At 37.0% G+C, this 24,197-nt stretch overlaps 1 protein-coding gene across 2 annotated transcripts in view; it reads right to left on the bottom strand.

Moving 5' to 3' along the window:
* Positions 1-23,049, bottom strand: part of LOC140767384 (callose synthase 3-like) — a 33,971-nt gene extending 10,922 nt beyond the window's left edge. Inside the window, exons 1-24 of one of the 2 annotated variants that reach the window (XM_073107266.1) lie at positions 22,522-23,049; positions 22,111-22,211; positions 20,623-20,747; positions 20,432-20,525; positions 20,190-20,300; positions 19,983-20,099; positions 19,796-19,888; positions 19,610-19,701; positions 19,231-19,357; positions 9,380-9,517; positions 9,215-9,291; positions 9,042-9,132; positions 8,305-8,424; positions 8,015-8,129; positions 5,698-6,032; positions 5,233-5,285; positions 5,072-5,132; positions 2,379-2,460; positions 2,260-2,309; positions 2,073-2,159; positions 706-843; positions 475-572; positions 262-346; positions 17-177 (exon numbers count right to left, since the gene is read on the bottom strand). In XM_073107266.1, coding sequence (XP_072963367.1) covers positions 17-177; positions 262-346; positions 475-572; positions 706-843; positions 2,073-2,159; positions 2,260-2,309; positions 2,379-2,460; positions 5,072-5,132; positions 5,233-5,285; positions 5,698-6,032; positions 8,015-8,129; positions 8,305-8,424; positions 9,042-9,132; positions 9,215-9,291; positions 9,380-9,517; positions 19,231-19,357; positions 19,610-19,701; positions 19,796-19,888; positions 19,983-20,099; positions 20,190-20,300; positions 20,432-20,525; positions 20,623-20,747; positions 22,111-22,211; positions 22,522-22,717 — 2,747 coding nt within the window. In that variant the 5' untranslated portion in view covers positions 22,718-23,049. Of the gene's footprint in view, positions 1-16; positions 178-261; positions 347-474; positions 573-705; positions 844-2,072; positions 2,160-2,259; positions 2,310-2,378; positions 2,461-5,071; positions 5,133-5,232; positions 5,286-5,697; positions 6,033-8,014; positions 8,130-8,304; positions 8,425-9,041; positions 9,133-9,214; positions 9,292-9,379; positions 9,518-19,230; positions 19,358-19,609; positions 19,702-19,795; positions 19,889-19,982; positions 20,100-20,189; positions 20,301-20,431; positions 20,526-20,622; positions 20,748-22,110; positions 22,212-22,521 lie in introns of those variants that run through there. The other variant, XM_073107267.1, reaches the window with a different exon arrangement.
* Positions 23,050-24,197: the final 1,148 nt, after the last annotated feature.

The following is a 24,197-nucleotide window of genomic DNA, read 5'->3' as shown; positions in this document are numbered from 1 at the left end:
CTCATCAAGTACTCACTTTTTTTCCTGATCACCCTCGACTAAATAGTTAATAATGTTCTTAAATGATGCATAACCTTCACGAATGGCAGAAAACATATAATTGTCAGCATCAAGTCTCTTTCTGAGCTCATGATCTTTCCCATTGCTATCTTTAGCCATCTGAACTGCTATTGGAATCTACCAATAGAATAAAGTTTCAGTTAGCATGTTGATAAAAAATGATTGCATGCAGGTGAAGCAAAAAAAGTAGAAAAAGAATACCTTGCTGGCAAGCAAGAATGGAGGCCACTGAATAAGGTCTAGAGCACGATCTGCCACATACGGGACGAGTAACATTTCCTTTTCCCTGAATTCCATTTTTCACCATAAATTTTGCCACAGTAAGGTATTAAATGAACACTAGTGACCAGACAACTAGAAATAAGTCAATACACTCTCCTGCACATGTGTACTGGTTTCAGAACAGTAGATCACCTGTCGCTTATAAGATCTTCCTCCCGGAAGCTAGTAATTATCTGGTTCCACATTTGTGCAAATCTTGCGGCCTGCTTCTCCTTATTGACATCAGGCATCTGGACTAGTAGTATGACTCTGTTAGTCTATTGGATACCATTAAATGTTGTAAAACATGTCTGATAGAATGTGGAGCTTAAACTCTCAACGGGAAAAACACGAAAGAAAGAGATTGAATAATTAGAGACAAACTTGAGCAAATCTGCGGGACAAAGAAGCCTTTAAACCCTTCTTTTGTTTTCCATCAGGCTTTTCTGCTGGAACTAGACGTGCATTAAATGCACCAGGTAGTGAATGAAATCGATACCTCAACATTTCTAAAGTTCGGATCTGCGCCATCCAGAAAAAGAAGGAAACAAGTGCACATAACTTAGAAAACAGCTTTCCGAGTAATGGCCTAATACAATGGCAAAAGGATAAACTCATATGAAAAATTAGAAGAAAAGACAAAAAAAAATGTATGTGATAATAGTATCTCTGACTTGTACTTTAAGAGTACTTCAAAAGGGCCCTCTTATTCGGCCTAAGCCACAAGTGCAAGTTGGTCATATGCTCATAAAACTAAGCCATCTTGGTTAGGCTCACCAAGCTTTTGGCCAAGGCTGATTAAAAGGACTCCAAGGTGACAAGCCTCAAGTTTTCACTTTTCATCATTGTTCAATGAGAACTATTATTGTAAGCATATATATAACATGGACACTTCAGGACCTTGGGTGTCCTATAGTTGGGACTGTTTTCAGAGGGCAGCTACGGTTTTTTATTTGTTTTCTGCTCTTTCATCTTCAAGTTAGAGGGCACCCTTGGGTTTGTAAGCATATATATCACCTATTTTCTTATTTCTTCACTCCTCTAGTTCTGCAGCCTAGATGTAGAGGTTGTTCGTACAACAGTCTACAGTTCAGAAGCAAAAAAGAAGGAACTAGAGTAATATAGATGGATTTGTAAAATTATTTTTAATATATGAGTAAGTACTTCTCAGTTTTTCAAACTTAAAAAGGTAGCTGGAAACTTTATCAGAAGCTCAGTACATATAGCATTAAAGCACCACTTGTTCATGCACAAAAGAGCAAATGGGGACATCATTAAAAACTATCCAGAGCCTCTGAAGAGAAATGATGAGAGGAAACAAAGTCCAAATTCCATAATAGAAGATTAATCAAATAGAATTTCCAGTAAACAATCAATTCCCATGAAAATATTATGGAGTCCCAAAGGGAATTCGAATATTATTTCTTACCTTAGTTAGATTTTTCTTGATATAAGATGCAAAGGGAATCATAAAGGTAGATTCTTTAGCATACATATTCTTTGAAATGGTCTGACCAATAGAAATGCTGCTAAGAATTTTGATATAAAGCCACACAACATATGCAGTCTCCAGTACTACCAGAAGTAAAAGCCAATGACCATTGCACTAGTTTTACCGCAATAATCTACAAAATAACCATTGGCCAATTCCTACAAAATAAGAGCAAGATGACCTCCTCTTTAATCTATTTAAATTTAACTAATCATCAAAATTATAAACTGAACATATGGGAAAAAGAAACTAAACTAACCTCTCCAAGACGGAGGAAAGCACCATATATTCCACCAAGAAGGGTAGAAAAAATAGCATACCAAATTTGTGTGTCCATGAAATAGACCTGGAGAGAATGTAGAAGCAAAAGAGTACTCATTAATTTTTTTTTTTTAAATGGAGCAGAAAACAGACTGCAGCCTGGAAGGTAGTAATAGGAAACGTACAAGAATGATTGGAGCCCAAAGAGCAATCACGACACCAACATTGTTCTTCGCTGCAAAGGAAGTTGCACACATGATATACTCCTCTAAATAAGCAACATAATGATGCTCGCTTTTGTTACCTCTTGGGAAAAACTCATGCCACTGAAAGGTAGTAATAGGAAATTTCATGATATCTTTGGTAGGTCCAATAAGAGGCTTGATCTGCAGGGCAGACAAACATTTAAGAATGACATGGGAAGGGAAAAGATTACTTGCAATTGCACATTTGAAGTTTGATGACTAGATCACAAGTGGTTATCTACTTACCTTGATACAGAGACCATAAGTTTATATGTATAAGAGTCTATGGAAAGCTGCTATAAAAATCCTAGGTGGGCTAAAAGAAAGATAACTTCATGCAATAATATTAATATTATGCAAAGGAATCATTCTAAAGAAAATGAAATAATTTTAACATCAGTGGCATATTTGTAATAAACTAAAAATCAAAAGAAGATCTGTGGACTTGATTCTAAACGAGAAACCCATCCAAATAAAAAAAAAAACACTAGCCAACCCACACCGGAGGTCTGGAAAAAGCAGCAATCAATAGGATTTCCCTAATCCCCCTGAGGAAACTATAAATAGGATAGGTTCATCCATCAGAAAATTGACTGGATCTTTAAACTTTAAAGAATGAAATCATTACCCAATATCCGACCGTTGATCCTTCCACTATACTCTCTTGGCATGCACAAATTGTAATAACTGAAAAAAAAAAGGGCACATGAACTGCATGTGCACCCCCCCTTCCCCATCCCTCATCGATATGCGACAAGAGGAGCAGCCGCAGGTTTCTCGGCCAACTCGATAAGTTTTTGAATCTAAATCAAAATCCTCCCATATAAATAAAAACCCTAGCTCCCCTTTATTTCACTCACCCCAGCCCCCTCCTTCCTCTTTTTCTTTCATACTTCCGTATCGTTGGAACTTGCGTCGTCGGATTGGAGTGCCAGAGCATGCTGGACTGTTGGAGTAATCGAGAATGCAGCTCGACTCATTAGTGAGTCATTTCCCACACCACACATTTACTAGAGTTTAATAAGGTAGATTGAAAATACCTAAATTTTAAGTGTTTGCAGTTTCGTCAGCAAAGCTCGTCAATCAGCAACTTCAGGTCGTCATCACACAGCTATAGAACCTTTGCGCCGTTGCTCTCATGCTGTGGGTGCCTTATCGTGGAGTCCTCGAGACTCGGGTAGTCATAGAACTAGCTCCTTAGCCGGCGGTTGTCGTCAATGACTTCTCCCAACCGCATAGGAGTTGTCATAGTCATGAGCCAGCTTAGCTGTCGGTGGGTTGTTGCTAAGCCGTCAGTGCGAGGATGCCACCAACAACCACCTCCACTCTTCTCATTTCTCTCCATCTAGTGAAAGAGAGACTCGATTGGGATTAAATGATACCAATTACTGGATTGGCCTGAGCCAATTAAATTGGGTTTTGGTCGAATTCAGGTAGATTGGGTTTTTTTAGACCCAACTCAAAAGCAAATTGGAATAGGCTGTGGTTAACTTACAACCCGATCCGATTGCTTGTTAAGAGGAGAGTTTGGGCCCACGACCCAAACCTTCCATAGTGTGACTGGTTATAGCTAGCTCGCAGCCTAGTCCAAATCTTTGAGCTTGTTTTAGCTTAATTTGATGATTAATTATATTATTATCTTTATCTTATAAATCATGATATTAATAAATTAAAATATATTATTTTATTATAAATGTGGTGATTTACCTTAGCTCATGGACTAAAGATTTTGGTCATTTTACCTAGGCTTAGGTGAGTGGATTCACTCACATTTTTGTCCGCCTTACACTTTGTACTTTTTATATGATTACATATCTTTTTATATATAAATTAAGTACATAATTCTATGTGTAAAAATAAATATCATATTTCTGTGTGCAATAAATATCATAATTCTATGTGTAAAATAAATATCATATTTCCGTGTATAAATTAAATATCATATTTTACAAGCAAGAATATCAATATTTTACACAAAGTGGCACAACAAGGGTGTTCTAGTGCTTGAACGGTTTTAGAATGTTTCCATCAGTAAGAAAGTGTTCTGAAAGTGTTTGAACATTTCCAGCAGTAAGGAAATGTTCTACAAATGTTTGGACGTTGTGTTGTTCCTTAGAGACGGGATTCATCTAAAACCTTTGATCACAATTGTTATGTTGTTCCTTAGAGCATGCTGCTGCCTTGAGAGCCACTGAGGCAAAACGTTCTGAATATTCTGATCAAAAGTCACTGTGATTGGTTGACAATGGGATGGTTTAGCGAGAAAGATTACTTCAGATATACTATGAGATTTAACGAGCGGCCTATAAATTTTATCTTGTATTTACTACAGTTTAGTAATTTATTTGATCCTAGGAAAATGATATGTAGCTTTTACCCTTTAGTTATAAGGGGTTTTCCGTGTAAAAACTTGTATGTTTGTGTTGCGTTTTATTCATGGTTAATTTTGGTTTTACAAAGATTATTAAATGTCCGTGGTAGATTGATATCTCCTAGATCAGCGTTCGTAAAATTTTCATATAATATATAAGAAAGACAGATAACAATATTCTTTTATAAAGTTCACCACAATAAAAGACCAAGATACTAACTAGAATTGCATCAAACATAGAAGACATTGGATGTGTTAAATAAAATTGTATGTACCTTTCTCAAATCCTAGGCACACACCCTCCTCACTTGTATAACTAATAGCACAGTGTCCATATGATATGCAAGAATGCCAAGAATTTAAGAAATACTCAAATTTTACCTCCACATAGAAACTAACTACCAACTTCGTCAATATGAGTACCATCCAGAACACTGTGTACCTGGTAATAGAACTCTTATGAATACCAAAAAGATTTTTGCATGAATAATTTTTATGCAATGAAATAATAACTAGTTATTGGAAACTGCATTTATCCTTACATTAAGAGTGAGAAAGAGCTTTCATGCATTCCCCTTCCAACAAAGAGTCGAGGCTGTAAATTTTAAAAAAGGCTGTTAAATATAAAATATTAAAATTCACTGCTCTCTAATAACTTAAGTTTTTTAAGCAGTTGGCATGTTTATATGGTATCAAAGAAGAGACCTTGAGCTTGAATCCTATCAAACCCATCTATCATTTAAAAATATAAAATCTCAACATATTTAAATTAAGTTCATTTCTTAGGCCTATCAAAACGTCTCAAGCCCATAAGTGAGGTCGAGTGTTAGAACATAAAACATAAAAACCACCGGTCTTCAACATTTTAAGCTTTTAGAATAATTGATGAATTAGCAAAGACATTTGAAAGAACAAAAAAGAAACTCATGTGATAGTCAGTTTTTACTCAAAGAAGGTAGCCAGAAAAAGGACTAAATGCATAAAACAAGATAATAAATAAATCCCACCTGAGACCACCACATCATGAGCATTATAATCCTATAGTTTGAACTTTCAAGCATTCGTCTCAAGAATGGGAGGAGGAATAATAAAGCTCCAAGCATGTTAGGTGACAAGTATATGACAACTGCCAGACCATATAGTGATGGTCGATTTCGACCATATCCGAACCAGCTTTTGACAGTCCCTGCTATTCCAGTAGTATTCTCCCATGTATAAGCATATGTAACTGGTAATATTACCACCCAGACTGCAGCTGAAATGACCTTTAGAAAATATCTCAACTTAACTGCAAAAGACATACTTCTCCTTGCCTTCCAGCTTAGAACTATATCTAGGATAGCTGAAAAGCAATATCACAAAAACATCCAACTCAATAGTTATTTAAGCAATAAAGGTGCATTCACAATACTATGGAAAGAAATAACAAACACAGAAACTAAGGTGGGGAATTTCCACCAAGGCATCTTTTCCTCTGTTAATATGACCATCCATACTGAAAAAATAAATTATGCTAATGTAAATTAATAGTCATCTATAATAACGCATGTACATGTGCATATGTACATGCTCACTAGCTGTGTTGATGTTGCTTCAAGTCTCAGAGTAAAAAGCATTCAAAATCCAACTTCCCTGGCAAAGTGCTTGGGCAATCTTGCCTTGCAGGGTGCTATGACATTTTGTGGTCAACTTTTTAGCCCAAGCTTGGGCCTTAGCATAACATCATGGAAGGGACGAACCCTATTCTTTTAGCCATATTGACCTATAAGCTAACTTACCACTAAAAAATTGCATCGATGTGATCGGACTTTTGAAAGTTGAAATGCAAAACAAAGCCATAAAGATACATAGAGAAAAAAGAGGGCTCAAAGATGTAATGATTTACTGACTTTTAATTTAGAAAATTAAGTACTTGTTGAATGGTGATATATGAATTAGGCATATCTGAACAAAGTAAACTTTTGTTGAAATGTGCTTAGTATGATAGAATGTAGATAAATAATAAAGACACTGATCGCCGGCGATCTCCCTTTCTCTCCCTCTCCTCTCTCTCTCTCTCTCTCCTCTTGTCGACTTTCTCGAGGAAGAAGACATGTTTGGGCTCGGGTTCAACCGGAGCCAACCTTTTTATCTTTCAGGTTCGGGTTTAGATTTCAGATCCAAGGACTTGACCCGATCCGAATTAAGGAGTTGTGGGCGGCGGGCTAACCCGCAGCCCAGTCCATGCTTAGTGGTGTGTTGGGCCTTGGCCCAACCTGGTTGTTATGAATTGTGTGGGCTTGCGGGCCAGCCACAGCCTAGCCCAACCTTTTGGGCTTACATTAACCCATACCTTTAGCCATCTAATTAGTTTTTAAATTTAGAAATCATGCTATTAATTAAATAAAAGTTGTGTTATTTATTTATATTAAAGGTGGTAATTTTTAGCACGTGGACTAGAGATTTCCGTTGTTTCACTTGGAATCAGGTGAGTAGGTTCATTCACATTTTTATCTGTTGTGTATTTTATATGTTTTTATATAACCCCGCATTATTCTATGTACAAATTAAATATCATATTTCGATGTGCAATTTAGATATTATAATCTATGTGCAAATATAAGACTCAGTGCATTGTTATACTTCGCACATATAGCCATTTAAATGATCGTGGACATTAGTGAAAAAAACATAACTAATATCTTTAAGAATAAACATAGGCTAGATATCCTTCGTGCATCTCTCTGTGGTAACTCAGTCTACCTTGAAGCCCAAAGAACAAATTGATACATAATCAGTATATGATCCGTATAGGTGATTCTGGTGCGATTAAAGAACAATTCAAAGAACAGGCCTATACCTGATCAATATATAATCTGTTTAGGTGACTCTGGCGCAATTAGAGAACAATCTAAGGGACAGATTTATTCCTGATCATATGATTCATTTAAGTGACTCTAGTGCAGTTAGAACACAGCCCCAGGCTTGAACAAAAATTTCCCTGAGGTGACTCTAATCTTTTTCTATAATTAGTGGAAAAGACAGGATGAATTTATCACATAGTAACACCTCCCGGTGACCCTTAGGGGAAGAGATAAGGTATATTTATCATATAGTAACATCTCCTGGTGACCATAACGAGATTAACTATAAGAAAAAAAAAATATAGCAGCAGAAAAAAACTAAAAGGCATGCTTAAATAAAGAATGACAACTAATTAAAATCAGAAAAATGAAGGAAAATAGCAAGTAAGGGAACTAAAAGGCATGCTTAAATAAAAATATATAGTAGAGAATAGAAAGCAGAAAAAAACCAACACAAAAGATCAACACAAATTTGTTTTACCTTGTCCTAGCTTTAATATAGCAGCAGTAATGAAAATGCTCAAAACCTTCTTGAACACATCATGATCAAAGAGACCACTTGGTGAACCACCATTCCAAGCAAGAATGATCATTACCTAGTATACACAAATAAAAATTTAAAGGAAAACCATCATAGATAATACTTTAGAATTTTTCTTTCCTCTTCATTTCTTAAAGTAAAGATTCACTTCAAAAGAGACTCGAAGATATGAAAAAATTACCTTATTCTAGATATTGCTGAAAGTAAAAGATAAGAAAATCAGAAATTACCTGCAAAGCTAAAATGAAGAAACTCCACATTCTATCGAAACTTCGAAAAATATGCCAAAATGAGCGTATCTCAACAAAATTGACTTTCCCATTCCATCTGTCAACTCCAGTTTTGATCTCCTGAACCATATAGCCCAAATTCTCCTTAGATTATGAACCATTTTTGTACGGCCATATGCTACATCTTTCATGCTATGATTCTCCCATGAAAGAAATTGCCCAATCACAACGTATATAGGAAGATATAATGTGCATGCAAAGTTCAAGATTACTTCTAAGAACTCTGTCAAGTGCTATATGGACTTACTTTAGTTTGCTTTACTAAAAATCTGTCAAGGAACCAATAAAATAGGTAGAGTATAATCTCATAAATTATTTTCTATTTTTTAAAACCATACACCAGTGTGTCTCTTATCTTACTCCTAATAAATGTCCATTTCTGCTATACGGTAGTTTCTACAAATTTTCAAACATTCACAAATGATATTCTAAAGTTCTTCAGCAGTTAGATAAAGTAAAATCACAATTACCTGAGAAGAAAAAGCTCCAGAAGACCAGAATACACTTTACATTATAAGACTACTCAAATGCATTTAGTCCTTGTACAAACAAACCGCAATTGAAAGATCTCTCTACCTATATTCTACTTTACAGTGAGAGCGATATATACTACTACATAGAGGAAACAAATATATGGTGAGCTACAAATTGGGGAAAATAATAAAATTGTATCTCACTTCATGTCTTTCACTAAGTGAATTTAGTTGCTCGCAAAAGTAATCCTCATCAGCTCGCATTGGCCAACCCAGGCGAAAGCAGTCAATTGACCTGCATATTTTACCAAGAAGATGTCAAAATAACAACAAACTAGAGTAATGCATAAGAACTGTGCAGATGAAATCTTTTGTACCAAAAATATTCATTGAAATCATCATAATTTCTCCATTGAGAATGCTTTGATTTTTGTCTCTTGCTCCTTTCAGCTTCCTGAGCAGTATCAATTCTATCATATTAACATAAGAGCATAGTAGAACAATTCATCTAAGAAAAAGAAAGAAGGTTGAAAGTGATATACCTTGGCTATAATCTTGTAAATCGGAGTTACGACTTTCTTTAAGAAGGCTTCCTCATCACCTCCATAGGCTGGTTTTATAAATTCACCAGTCATGGGACTCACGTTTCCAGCTAGCATTCCATAGAGTTCAAATGCCATCTAAAAGGAACACAAAAGCATTAAAAGCATATCCACTTCCCTGGATGGGAAAAATAGCTGCATAGCCTCAGACAGACTTACATGGAAAAGTTTCAACTTGTAGTCTACCTTATAAAACTTACAAAAATATCCATCTTAAGAAATTGAACTTCAGTGGCAGTAAACCTTAATTTTTCAAAATTCAAATGCTCTAACTGCTTCTACAAGGCATAATAAATGCATCATATCTATATTAGGCCGAAAATTTGAGTGTACTAGTTCTTTATCACCAGACAGTAATCCATGTTTACATTTCAGACATACTACCAGGAAATTCAGAAGGGTTGATTTATGTCTGGTCTAGTCATTACAAAAACTCTTAGCACAACTCCATTTACCCTGCCAACCAAGTTGCGGCATGGCATTTAATAAGTAAACTGAGTTACATGTAAAAGGTAAAATTTGGTGAAAGATTAAATGGGTGGGATCAATTCATAGTATAAGCACTAGAACTTATTTTCCGAACTTCATAAAATCACATTTTGGTTTTCCTGACAGTTTGTGTTTTTACATCAGAGAAGCAAGTTTATTTGTACTTCATAGTAAGTTGAACTACTAACTGCTCTAGGATTGACCATGGTAAATGGAAGTATGGAACTACTACATTGAAATAATGCCTACGAGAACAAGTGAAGCACGAATTTCTAAGCTTTATGAGCTTACAAGCTTATTAAAAAAATGGCATACATTATTCATCTATTATATAATAAATTAAGTTTTTATAGTAGTTGGCGAGTTAATATAGTATCAAGAGCCAACTTTTCTAGAGGTCATAGGTTCAAACCTCATTAGTCCGCTTTTATTCCCTATATTCTAGTATCTATTCTAGTGCAGTGCGATTGATAGTATATCTTGTTATCTACTATCTGTTCACATGCAGTATAATAGGTCATACATCTTGTTATTAATCATCTATCACATGCGGTATTAGGTACTACAGGTGAGGGGAGCTTGTTAAAGACATACTATATATTGTTAGTCTATTACATAACATCTTAAACTTTTAGGATAGTTGGCGAATTGACAAAGCCAAAAAGAAATAAACATTGTTTTAAAGTCCAGCTTTATCCATAGTTCCATACAAAATGATTTTGAATATATTTAGATAAACTAAGCATGCATTATCCACAAAAGGGTAAAATCATCTAGCATATTTGCATGTACCACTAAATTATTAGTCCTAGTTCCAAATTGACAAACCCTGGCCCCCTAGCTAGACTTGAGAGAGAAGAGAAGAAAATACTTTACTGCCTAATAAACTCAAGTAGAACAACCAAAACCTAATCAAAATCTGAAATTAGTTAACATTTTTTTTTTTTTGACAAAAGGCAAGAGCCCTGTTTCATTGAAACAAAATAAAACATCATCACCAGTACAAGAGAGGTTTCGATTTGACAAAACCTTCCAAGTTCAGCATGTTCCCTCGTTACTCAAAGAAAACAACCAATTAGGCTAAACAAACCAGGGGACTACTACATAAAACTCAAGCCTAAACAAAACATAAGCTACATCAAAGTTTAGACAGTTAGGTAAAGTTCCAACATTCAACTCAGCAACTAATTAACCAGATATAAGACCAAATTTCACTAAGCAGACTTTGGTCATCCCATCAACAAACCCAGTTTGATTAACCATCTTTGATCTCCACCACCTGCACCATCTTTTTCCCCCTTTTTTTTTTGCCTCTCTTCCTTACAAACCTGCCCATCAACAGAACATGGAGGTTATTTTATGATAAAGAGCCTCCACATCTTCGCATTTACTATTTCATTCTAACTAGACGTTCCAAAGCATGGTCGCAACCCAAATAAGGATCCATTTGGAAATCGCCTTCCTTTGCTTCAAAAAAGAACTACAAAACGATTCTTTAGCATGCTTCCGGATTCTAGTTAGGCCAGAAGCCATAGCTACTTTTCCAATTGGCTGTTTTATACAATGACATCTAACAAACAGATGATCAACAGTTTCTTCTTTATCACAAAAAACACATTTTGTGTTGCCACTCTATCCTCTTCTCTACAAATTACCTTTGTTAAAATTCTGTTTGGACACATCAGTCACAGACACGCTTGAACCTTTAGAGGAATCCTCAATTTCTAAATTTTTGGGGAAGTATGGAAAATAATCCCTCCATTGTTCAAGAATCTATACAAGGACTTCACAGTATAAATCTCATTGCTCACAAGCCGCCAATTTACTTATATCTCTCTCATTACTCCTACAGATACCGCTATTTTCCACCAACCTTTTCATCTCCTGCTCAAGGTCTTTTTGCTACTCTGTCAAATTTTGTCTGTATTTAATGTTCCAATCCGAATCATCTCAAGCAATATCAAACAAACTAGAAAATCTAGTGGCCATGCTGCATTCAAGCAATCTTGCATACTTCAGATTAATTTTTTTACTAGTATATTAATCAACCAAAATCAGAAATCCATAAGATTCAATAATTTTGAGAAAGTGTATATAGTTCCAACAATACAAAAGAAAACTTGATATGCGTATCTATACTGGTTCCCTTTTCCCTATCACTTTAGCATCCTTTCGCCATATAGCAAATTGCAACCGAGCTATTCCAATGTTGATCTCCCCCATTTTGACAATCTCTTCCATTCTTTGAATTAAAGAAAAATCCACAAGATACTCCTTACCAGATATCACACGAGCTCTCCAAACATGGCCCCAGGACCACATCGCATTAAGGACCAACTCCAAGTTATTGGCTGAAATCCAACCATGAGTAAGAGTAACCACCATACAAAGCTTTCGGTTGATCTCATTTTGTCGCATTTCCTCAGATGCTCGCAGCATAACCACCAGCGATCTATCACCCACATTAGTTTGCATCTCTTTGCCTATTTTACAAAATCTTGCTCGATGACCAAACTTCCCACTATTGTAGCATAAAATGCTATACTTGCAAAAAGCCGCCCAATGATCTGGATCATTGCAGCAAAAGCACAGTCGATTTCTTCTCTCAGTCTCTACTTGCCATGGAGATCTCCTTTTTTTTCCTTTTTCAGTAGAGTTTCTCCCAAACCTTAGCAAGATTTCTTTGTAAAGAGGTTTGATATTTTCCCCCATTTCTTTTCTCAGATTTCTCTGACCATTGCAACGAACCCTATTCAGAGATAGATGCTCATCGGAATCTCCGTCCCGCATGAGGTTATCTGGCACAATTTCAAGCATTTGAAATTGCCAAGAACCTCGAATCCAAGATTCCCAGATCTTCGATGAGAAGCCTTTCCATCCGAATCCACTTGAACAGGATAGTAGGCTTCCCGCTAAGACAAAGTCTGGCCCAATCGCTAGGTCGATCCTTGCTTCGGATGAGTAGTCGGAGATTGGGCTGACTTCTTGAAATCTCTCTCGAGAGGACTAGAGCTAGAGTTGAACTCAGACCCCATCCCCAGCTTTAGTTAGCAACTCACGTCCTTTACAATGAGGAAAGCAAGGGTTAAAATTAATTAACTTGATGTTCATCGGTCGTTTGAACGGCATGGAAGACATTCAAATACATCGAAAAATTTCCAAGTGAATTGAACATGCATTCGAATTCCAGAGAAGCCGTCTGAATGTTTCCATAGGGCATTTTGCGCTTAGGAGCAGACGTTTGAATGCTAGGAATGCCGTTCAAATGCTTCCAACGAGCCTTTTACTCTTGAAAGTTGGTGTTCAAATGCATTTCAGGTAGGCTTCCTGGACTGCTGCTGCTTCCTCTGCTGGTCCACTAGCTGCCCGACATTGCCTCTGTTGATAAGTAACCCAAAATGGAGCGGCCAAACGTCCATTCCTATCACTCGCCACCCTTTGAAGACAAAACTGACCTCAAAATATATCTGTAGAAATCGCTATTTCAAGTCTTCAAAATTCTCTCCAGTAGCACCCATCCTTTCCATATGACCAACCGCTTCATGCACTAAGACATTGATATTTGATCCAAAGCTTCTTAATCTCTTTCGGTTCCAAGACAATTTCCCTAGTATCAGCGTATTGAGGTAGATAGGGCATACTACGCTCGCCTACACCGATATGTCTCTTCAGCTGAGACACATGATACTTGATGAATGGTGATCCTTTCGGAATAAGCAAACAGTATGCGATTGGTCCAATCCTTCCAACAATTTCAAATGGCTCATAAAAAAATGTGGCTAATTTCTTATTCACTCGCACCTGCACTGATATTTGTCGATATGGCTGCAACATGAGGTATACTCAATCTCCCACCTGAAATTCTAACTCTCAACGATGCTTGTCCTACCGAACTTTGAACTTTCATTCGATTGCAAGCAATCACCAAATAGTATTTCAGAGATTGTAGGATCTCATCACAAGTTTCTCAGTTCTTGATCAACCAATGCCACCTTTGTAGAGCCAAATCCATAGTGATGCACATTTGGTGGTGGTCTACTATACACCGCCTTAAAGGGGGTCCTTTTTATGTTGATTAACAAGATGTATTATACAAAACTCAACCTAAGATAACCATTTCGCCAATTACTTCATATGCATCCCTGCAAAGCAGCGCAAATACGTCTCTAAACAACAGTTTAAGGCTTCGGTCGGTCCGTCAATCTGTGGGTGGTAGATGATACCAACAATGGCCGTGCTTGTGGCACATGCCGTCCAATGCCACCATCAGCACAGCCTAGCATGCTAATGGCATGCATTTTAACATATTTTTAATATAAAAAAATTAGGATATTTAAAAATATTTTGGGTATTTGGCATGTCAATTTTTGGTTTTTTGTTTTTGGTTTTATTTGTATTAAAACCTATATTATAGTGTTTTATTTTTAGATTATTTTTATAAATGACCTAATTTACTAAAGATAAAATAATAATCAAATATAAATATTATTCAACATATAATATAATTGAATATATTCATTATAAACTATCTTAATGATTGAACAATATAATATAATTGAACATATAATAGCATTCAACACATAATATTAGTTGATAATAGTTCAATAATTAAAACTAATATGTAAACATAGAATGATGAGAAAGATCAAAAGCTTCATTTAATGATGATTGGTGAAAATAGAAATTTTTTTAAAAAAGGACTCCATGTTAGCACAAAACGGCATGCAACAGTGCCGGACTGGCACGAACATCCTTGGGCGGTACTCATTTTCAACTTAGTCCCCTACAAACAAAATATTCTTGCCAGAAGCTGCTAACAGATACTGGGTCTTTGTTAGACGATTGTCCATGACACCCCATATAATCGGACAACCTTCTTAGCAAATGTTTCTACGATCGACATAGCAAAACAAGGGTGTTTTAAGGCCACAAAAGGTTCGTACTTAGACAATTTTGATCAACCACCACAAGAATGACTAAATACCCTTGTGAATTAGGTAACCCATCAATATCTAAATATCCTCCCGAATATAATCTAGATTAATAGTGGTTGTAACAACTCTACAAGTCATTGTGCCTCGTACTTGTTTCTTTGGCAAATATCATAGGCTTGGACATATCGACGAGCATTCGCTCACATCCCTTGCCAAAAAAGTTATTCCACTAGCCGCTTATATGTCCATAGTACTCCTGAATGTCCCACTGTGGATGTATCGTGGTATTCATGTCACGAATTCTGCTTTTGATCAAAGTCCGGTGGTAACACAAAACTTCCTTAGAATCACAAATCCAAGCCCACTAATTGAAACCGTCCAACTGCCCTCCACTTGCACGTAACCTCTCATTAAGCTCATCTAGTTGTGAGCTCGTCCTTGTCATAGCTCAGAAGTGCTCCAACCAAGTAGGATATGGCCTGAATATCTTTGCTACTTTTGTCACTAGCAAGTGTATGTCGACTAAACCTTCAAGAAATATTCTGTTGGTTCAAAAATAGTCTGCACCCCTCAGCGTGATAAGGATTCGATCACATTATTTTCACTTCCTGGCCAATATTTGATCTCGAAATCATATCCAATAATTTGCCCACGCATCGTTGTTGATTTTTTGTCAACACCTTCTGTCCCAAGAGATAATTGAAGCAACGATGGTCCGTCCGCACAATAAATCGTTGGCCCATCAAATAACGCCATTTTTCCACTGCTTAAACGAGAGCCATTAGGTCCTTCTCATACATGGAATATGCTTGCCCTTGTTCAGATAATGTCTGACAACAGTATGCAATTGGGCATCTTCTTGCATCAATAATGCTCTGATCCATTGCCTAGAACATCTGCCTCAACCACAAACAATTGCTCAAAATCTGAAAGAGCCAAGATGATAGTGGTAGTCATCGCGTTCTCAAGTGCCTCAAATGTCTCCATTGCCTCTGCTGACTATTGGAATACATCCTTCTGCAGTAAGTTAGTCAAAGGCATTGCTATCTTCCCATAGTGTTTTACAAATTTGCGTGAGTAATATGTTACTAGAAAACACAAAGCTTGCAGGGTGGCGTCGTCCACTCCAACATGCATGCAATCTTGCTTGGATCGGTCTTTGACCCCTTCAACTCAAATAATGTGATCGAGATACTCCACATTAGCTAAATGAACATTTTTTCTTGTACAAAGAGTGCATGTTCTTGTAGAGTGACAAGGACGAAATGCAAGTATTTCACATGCTCCTCCTAGGTCTTGCTGTGGATGAGAACATTATTAAAAAAAACAGGACAAATCTTTGGAGGACCGATTTGAATATATCATTCACCAACTCCTAGAAAGTGGTTGGTGCATTCACAAGCCAAATGGCATTAGCGAGAACTCATAATACCCGTCGTGCATCTAAAATGAGGTCTTCGACACATCATGGGTGGCCACTCTAATCTAATGATAGCCTAATTTTAGGTCCAATTTAGTGAAGAACATTGTTCCCCAGAGCTCATCCACCAGACCATTCATTGTGATGTCATTCAAAACCCGGTAATCCACACAAAATTGCCATGACGTGTCCTTTTTAACAACACAGATGTTGAATATGGGTCTAAACTTGGTTTGATGATACAATCCGCTGACATCTCTTGAACGATATGCTTAATCTCTGTCTTCTGATAGTGAGGGTAATGATGTGGTCATATATTCGCTGGCTCCGCTCTAGGTATGATTGGAATGCAATGATCGTGAGCCCTTGCTAAGGGTAGACCAGCCGGATCTAATAATACCGATTGAAACTCTAGCAGTTTCTCTAACTGTTGTGTGTGCTTCACCGTGTCTAAATCAACCGACTCGAATTTTTGGATGCTCCATGAGACTGCTGGCTGCTCGATTGAGGTCGCCTCTGCCATCATCATCAAAACTTCCCCACTCCCTGGCTTCTGATCCTCAGCATTGACTCTACTCTTCCTATTATGAGGCATGTTCATGTATCATCTTGCAACTAGTATTTTTTTTCTTAGATTTCTCAAATTCCATTGTCAAGCTTCCATAATCAAAAGTGATCAATCCTAAACTCTACAGCCACTGCACTCCTACAACGATATCAAAGCCTTGTGGTCCCAATGGATATATATTGATGAGGAAAATATAGTCCTGCAATTCAACCTCGACAAATCTTCTTGCAGTCTAGCCAACTCTAGTTAGCCACAAATATGAAAAATGGTGTAGCAAGCTCTATTTTTCTCAAAGTTTTGGATGATGACTTACTTACAAAATTATGAATGCTCCCACTATCAAATAGCACAGACACTATCAAAGTTTTTGGATGATCTTTCAAAGGACCCTACAATCCGCAGAGTACGTGGCGTCGCACCTGGGAGGAAGAGCATGCAAGGTGATCTTCGGCTGTTCTGCCTCATCCTCTAAAACTTCAACCGTCTCCTCATCCATTATGTCATCGAAGCACGATTCAGCTACTAGCACAAAGAATTGTTTCCTTTTGCACTAGTGTTTACAAACGAACTTCTTATTATAGTTAAAGCATAAGCTCTTTTCTCTTCATCCGCTCATAAGTCAAATGTTGGAAGACGTGACCCAGTGGAATCATGATCTGCATCGTGCCAATTGGTCAGAATCCTGGTTTCTAGTTGGGCCTAGTCGGCATTGGGTTGACCCTGGTGGTCGGTGGGTAAGATTCTCGTTCGACCTTGCATTCACCTACCCCTTTGCCAACCAGTCCCCGTGCATATGCGCTACGTCAATAGCATGGGCTATGGTCTGTGGCATATGCACAACCCAATAGAGAAAACTCTAGTTATCCATAAACCCTTGAAGTCGGCTTCTCAAAATCATTCTGATATTTGTTGGTGGTCCCCGTCTGCTGCAACTTCTTCAAGGACTTATCAAAATTATCGTATTTAGATAACCCAAACATGGACATCAAGCCCCCAAGAGAACTCTAGCCAATCTACCGATGGGTCCATTTTCTTAAACTATCGGAAATTATTGTAAGGCCTCATCTTGTAAGTGGAACGCGGTATGCTTAACCCTCTATGTTGGTTGTATCCCTTCGGTAGGCTAAAAATTATTCCACCTTAAATATTCAACCTATAGGATCTCCCAAAAACTTCAGAAAGTCTAGCCAAGTGACTCGGGGCTTAATTCCCCCAATCTAGCCGCCCTCAACCCCCTAGCAAGAGTGGCCGCCGGTCTCCCTTCTATCCTGGCCAGCATCTCCGTGATGCAAAGCTTCCCCATGCTTTAATTACTTCCTTGTTTGTTGATGAAGAGTCACCTCCAGCATATCAAGACAGTCCTCAACCAATGTTGCATATGTCTTCGACGTCTTTCCAAACCTTGCGGCAAGTTGAAGAACGAAATTTTGTCAACTGGTCACAAATATTTTGATACCAATTGATAAATTTCGACCCAGTGAAACACTATCAAGAAATATCATAGCAAAACAACGGTGAATAGAAAGGAGATCATGAACCCTAGTCCCTTTACTAGACTTGAGAAAGAAGAGAAAAGATGAGATACTTTATTGCATAATAAACTCAAGTAAAACAACATATATATAGTCTCTCAATCAGACTAGTCATTTAAGAAAAGAAAACAACCAAAACCTAATTAAAATATGAAATTAATTAACTTGATATCCATCAGGCATTCGAACACATCGGGAATTTTCCCGAGTGAACTGGAGAGGCATTCAAACTAGGGCTATCAAAAAGCCTCGCCGATTCACGAGGTTTGTGAGCTTGGCTCGAACTCTAAATGAGCTGAGCTAAGCTAGAGTCAACTCACTCAAGTTCGGGTTAAACAGACTTGATATATAATATGTGAGATGATATTATATATACATATAGACAAATATTAATTACATAAGTTTTAGGTAGAACAAGTGGTTAAGGCAGTTTATTTTAAGCTAGCCAGCCAGGGTCCAATTCCTAACATACTCCATTTATTTGCTATTTTTCGATATTTTTAGCTCTTTAATCCCAAGATAGATTAAGGCTATTCAGCACAAGGAGCAGGCTAATTTCAACATCATCAAAAGGACAGCCATGAGTGAGAGATGGTTGTCATTAGCTGCTAATATAGCGAATATATAATATGTTTAGAATATAATATTCAGTTGTGAGCCTTGTACACTGTGAATGCCTTTTACTTGGTATATTTAGTTAGGAAATGCATGTGAAAAATATTTAAGTAAAATATTATAGAATTAATAACATATTGTTGACAGGACAACGTCATGCTATCAAGGATCAAGTAAAATGAAACAAAAAGCATATTTTTTCAGTACGTAGTAAATGGCTATTGGTAATATACATGATGATAGATGTAGCAAAGGCATTCTGGCATTAATCGCAAGTTTGCGGCTTCACCCCATATAAGAAGGTACAGGCCAATATATAGTAATTTGCGTTGTTGCACCTCCTGCTGGATAGTTGGCAACCTTAAAATGATTCAGTAGAGACACAGAATCAGTTTGTGAGAAAATTTAAGCACAAATGGACATATTTGACTGACTATTTTATTGCAAATTGGATTAGAGAATTCCAAGAACAGATGGCAAAGATAAAGAATAATCTGTACTAATACATCTATGTGAATATAAATTGTTATAAACATACATATGTATGAACGATAACTGCAGAAAAGAACTATGGAAATATATAACAATGAATGGAGATGCTGATATACTCACCAAAGGCTACTCTTGCGGTCTAAATACTTGCACCAATTCTTGTAGTTCTTAAATAACTTCTTCATCACATCATTTAATGCACTTTCATCCAACTTTACAGAACAGATCAAGTAAGTTCATCACCCAAGGTGAAACAGTGACACCACACTAACTCAATCTTAGAGTTTACATAATAAAAGGAAGAACCTTAGGTTGTTGATCAAACGTCTGAAATCGGCGTACATGAACATTAGCGAGTAACATTATCAGATGTTCCCTCTGATTAGAAACATTATCCTTCTGTAATTTTTTTTTTCAAAAAAATGCAGGTCATTGTTAGGACATGAAAGCGACTGACAGAAGACAATCAACATGATAACTCCAAGCTGCTTACCTGAAAACCAAACATAGCTTGTAGCCAGTCAAGAAGGTCCCCATTATCACTATGATTCTGATCCTTAGGCCATGGAAGGCCTCTTGTATTGCGAAGAGCACTAACAGCAGCTTGGATCTTAATAGTTCAACAAGAATGTCAGAGGACTTCTTCCATTGGATTGTTTAGTTAAGAGAATAATCTGGATTTGGAAGGCAGGAGAAAAACCTCAGGATACTGCATGATGGCCTGATTCACACTATCAGGATCAAGAGGAAGAATATTGAAAGGTACATATATCTTTGTCTTTTCCTCGACCTTGTGGTGTGCTTCCAATATCTAAGAGAGAGCCAGTAATTAGTTATTACAATAGTAGTAGACTAGTAGATTGACAAAATCTGATCTAGCTAGGAAATTTAAGTCGTATAATACCAGAAGGACATTGAACTAGAGACATAACTATTACAAACCTCATGATCAACTTCAACAGATTGTGTTAGATTGACTGCATTTAACACCTCGAATAGAACGGCAGCAGTTTGGAATGCTTTGGTAAGTTGAGCCCTAAATGTCAAGACCAACCAATTATCAATTTCTTCTTTAAAGAGGAACAAACAGAGTGATGCACTTAAATGTCAAAATCAATTGGAATCTAACTTACCGATCAGCTTTCTCAGAGCCGCTTTGAAGAGCTTGAACATATTTCTTGTAATACTCCTGATAGAAGCTCCGCATTTCTCGTGCATCATTGATATTGACCCTTCCCATCAAGGTTGGATCATTCTCCTAATAGAGTATGACATAAAGAAGTGTTTCCATATCTTTTAAATAAATCTAATAAGACTAATATTATCAATTAGTTCAATCTTTATGAAGATAAGACACGAAAGGCTGTCTGTTTTCATATATTTGTCGACAACTGCATATTGAATAAAGCAAATCTTAAGGATTAACCCTGCAACTACAGATTGTGAATTATCCATCCATACAAATAAAACATACTGAAACAGTTATCAGAAAAATAGATGGTATACTTTTGCCAAAGAAAATTATAAGCATCCGTTATATGAAGAATACTTTGATGTGCGACTTTCCAACCTGCTTATCCTCCATGTGTATATCCTTTATCAGCACACTTGGATATCCAATTTATTTGATACTTTTACCACAAAAATAAATAAGGCTTGACCTAAATGTTTGGGCACCTCAGAATTTTGCCCAAAGTACTGGTTGTAGTGTCTACTTACTGAATGATACATAATTGTCGTCAGTACTACTCTTTTGCCATTCAAACTTCATGGTTCATCCAAAGATATAAAATTCTAACATTCCACTGAGATGTTCGATCTTCAAAAAATTTCCAGATTTAAATTGCTGACTCATTGTTTGAAGAATTGAATTTAGAATTAATCCGCAAAAAATCAAATGAAGAGCCCATAGGTGTCCTCTATTTGTCCAACTCATATCCCATACATGGTTACATGTGTTCATTGATCTTTCCTGTGAAAAGAATTCCCCAAGTAATGCATCCTCTTCTACAACAACTAATCTTTGCCCCTCTTGTAATGTGATAAAACAAAACAATAGATTTTCGATAACCTTTCACATATTATTGATTTCTATCGACAGATCGGAAGGCTCATCTAGGTTAGTAAAGAAGCTGCTTACCTATCTAGAGAAATTGTACCAAAACAATGTTGTGGAATATTCACTATACTGAAATCTATAGCATCTTCAATGTTGGAGTTGCATATGGTACATGAATTTTTAGGTATGCACTTTTTGCAAGTTGCAAGCTCACTAAAATTGGGAACAAACATCATGTATTCATTCTTCTAACATTCTTCTAAGTGACAATACATTGTAATTTATGCAAGATTTACAACAAGACAAATAATAATAAGGTTGAGATACCATACAGAAATTTCTTGCAATAAACAGAATACAAGACCAGTTTGTCTACATACTAGAGAATGCTTAGGACCTAATTTCCTGCAAAATGAACTTCAAGAGATATGCAGAAACATTTACTTCATATTGCTAGAAGATGAGTAAAATTATCTCCAACTTCCTGGTGCAAAAATAAAAGAGTCCACCAAACGAGTAATCAAATGAATATGGACTAATTTAAAAGTTCTAGAATATTCACCCTTTCCAGCCGTTGCAGAAGTGCAGTCTTGAATTGACGAACACCCCGCCCACTTGAAGTTGGATCCAATCTATGAGCTTTCTCAAATGCATAGAATCGGCCTACTCATTTATAATATGAATATTAGTAATGAATGGAAGTGAAATGAAATAGAAGATTCTTGTTCAAGATCATCATCAGGAGAAAAATAAAATAAAACACCGTCTTGAAGCTAATAAAGTTATGACATAAAGAAATATGATCATATGGCAAAAGAGCAGCAATGCATAGAATATGTGTTTAGAGCAAGTAAAGGAGAAGCCAATAACGACTAGGGACAATTGGACAACTAAATCAGCGATAGATAGATTTATAAGAAAACACAATAAGCACAAAACGCAAAGCAGAGAAGAATTCAGGTAAAGAACTCACATAGGTAAGCCACCCGAGGACGTCCGGACTCGACCTCATTAGCCACGCGTAGGATAGGAGCTATATCAACAAGAGAAGACGGCACGATCTCGCTATCAAATATCGACTCCCCCAAGTTCCCGGCCGTCTGCGTCCGCAAAATCCTCCTCTGCGGCGGTCGCAAGATACCCCCGTGCGACGACGACGACGACGACATCACGAAACGACCTACCTCACGCAATATACCCTCATTTCGATCACTAAAGTTCGAGCTCAAGAAACCCGCATCGAGAACTCAAGATTTTGTCGAAAGAAAGGGCCGTCACGTTCTCGTTCTTGGACAAGAAGACCTCAGCTCGGCAATGATCTCGCCATGGGAGAAGGTAGAGAGAGTAGAGAGACGAGTGGTTCAAGAAGGTTCCGGAAGTAAACCTTATCACGGTTTGAGGAGGAAACGGGAGAGAGGTAAATGGAGAAGAGAAGGCGCGGAAGGCGCGGAAGTATGAGAAGCAGAAGACGTTCGTTGGAGGAGGGAAAGGAACGAGGAAGACAAAAAAGAAGCACGAAAGAAGGCCATAGAGTGGAGAGGTGGGGGCCATTTGAGTAGAGTATGTAGAAATGGGGAGGAGAACTTTAATTTATTGCGAGATTGCCACTTCTTGTCGTCTTCCTATAATGAACCCGCGGCCAAGGGCGGTATACACCGTGTACTGGACTACTGGCGTGATATTTACATATAATTTTAAATGACAATAACACCCCTTAAAAATTAGTATATGAAAGGGTAAAATAATAATCTACTTATCTTTTAATAAGACCAAATAATGAAATGTACTCAATTGCACTGACGTCGTTCGCTATATACATAGAGATAAGATCTTCCTAGGCAAAGGAGACAAGTGGAGGAATAAAGAAGTGATTTTTTTATGCACAAATTATACGTCAATACTACCCTCGTTAGGCAATCACAAATGTTATCAAAGAAAGACTCTCGTAGTAGTTGTGGTCTAAACGATATTTAATAGGATAGGGAAATAAATTTAAATAAAAGAAGACGAGAGAGTCATCCATTGTGGGTTGTGGGCCTTTTGGCTTACTTTGTGCTGGCATCTTGATGATATTTAATAGGAGGTGATCAGATTGAAGAAGTGCATTACTCTCGCTTAAATGGGAGATGCATCCTCCCCAACCACCACCAAACAAAAGAAAGAACGGTAAATTTCTAATCAACTGTTGTTAATTTCTTAATCTAGACTACTATAAAACTGTTAATTTCACTACTCAATTTTAATATAATACTCATGGAATATATAATAAAAATTGTTTTTCGTCCTCTCTGTTGGGGGGAATTCAAGTTTCATTTCATGATTATATAATGGCTTTTTGTACTAATCTAAACCAGAGGGGCAATTTGTTATTTATCTAAGAATGAAAGGAAAAAATAAAGCTAATTGGGTTAAACTCAAATGGAGAAAGGAAGAAGCTTTCCGGGTTACAAGCAAATGTCAATATGCCAATCTTTTTCGAAAGCATTAAATTGCGAGCATCTCCAGTCATGACCCAGTCAATCTAAAGAACTAGTTCTCTGGTATGGAAAAAGCCATTAAATTCAAAAGCCATTATTCCAACTTTTCCAGGTTCTAAGCTGCTATAAGTCTCAGATCAATTATATCCTGATCAATTTTTAAAAGCAGTCA

Source organism: Typha angustifolia, chromosome 9, assembly GCF_048772165.1.
Source record: "Typha angustifolia cultivar Huaian chromosome 9, ASM4877216v1, whole genome shotgun sequence".
Lineage (NCBI taxonomy): Eukaryota > Viridiplantae > Streptophyta > Magnoliopsida > Poales > Typhaceae > Typha > Typha angustifolia.
This window is presented reverse-complemented; position numbering and strand designations above follow the sequence as displayed.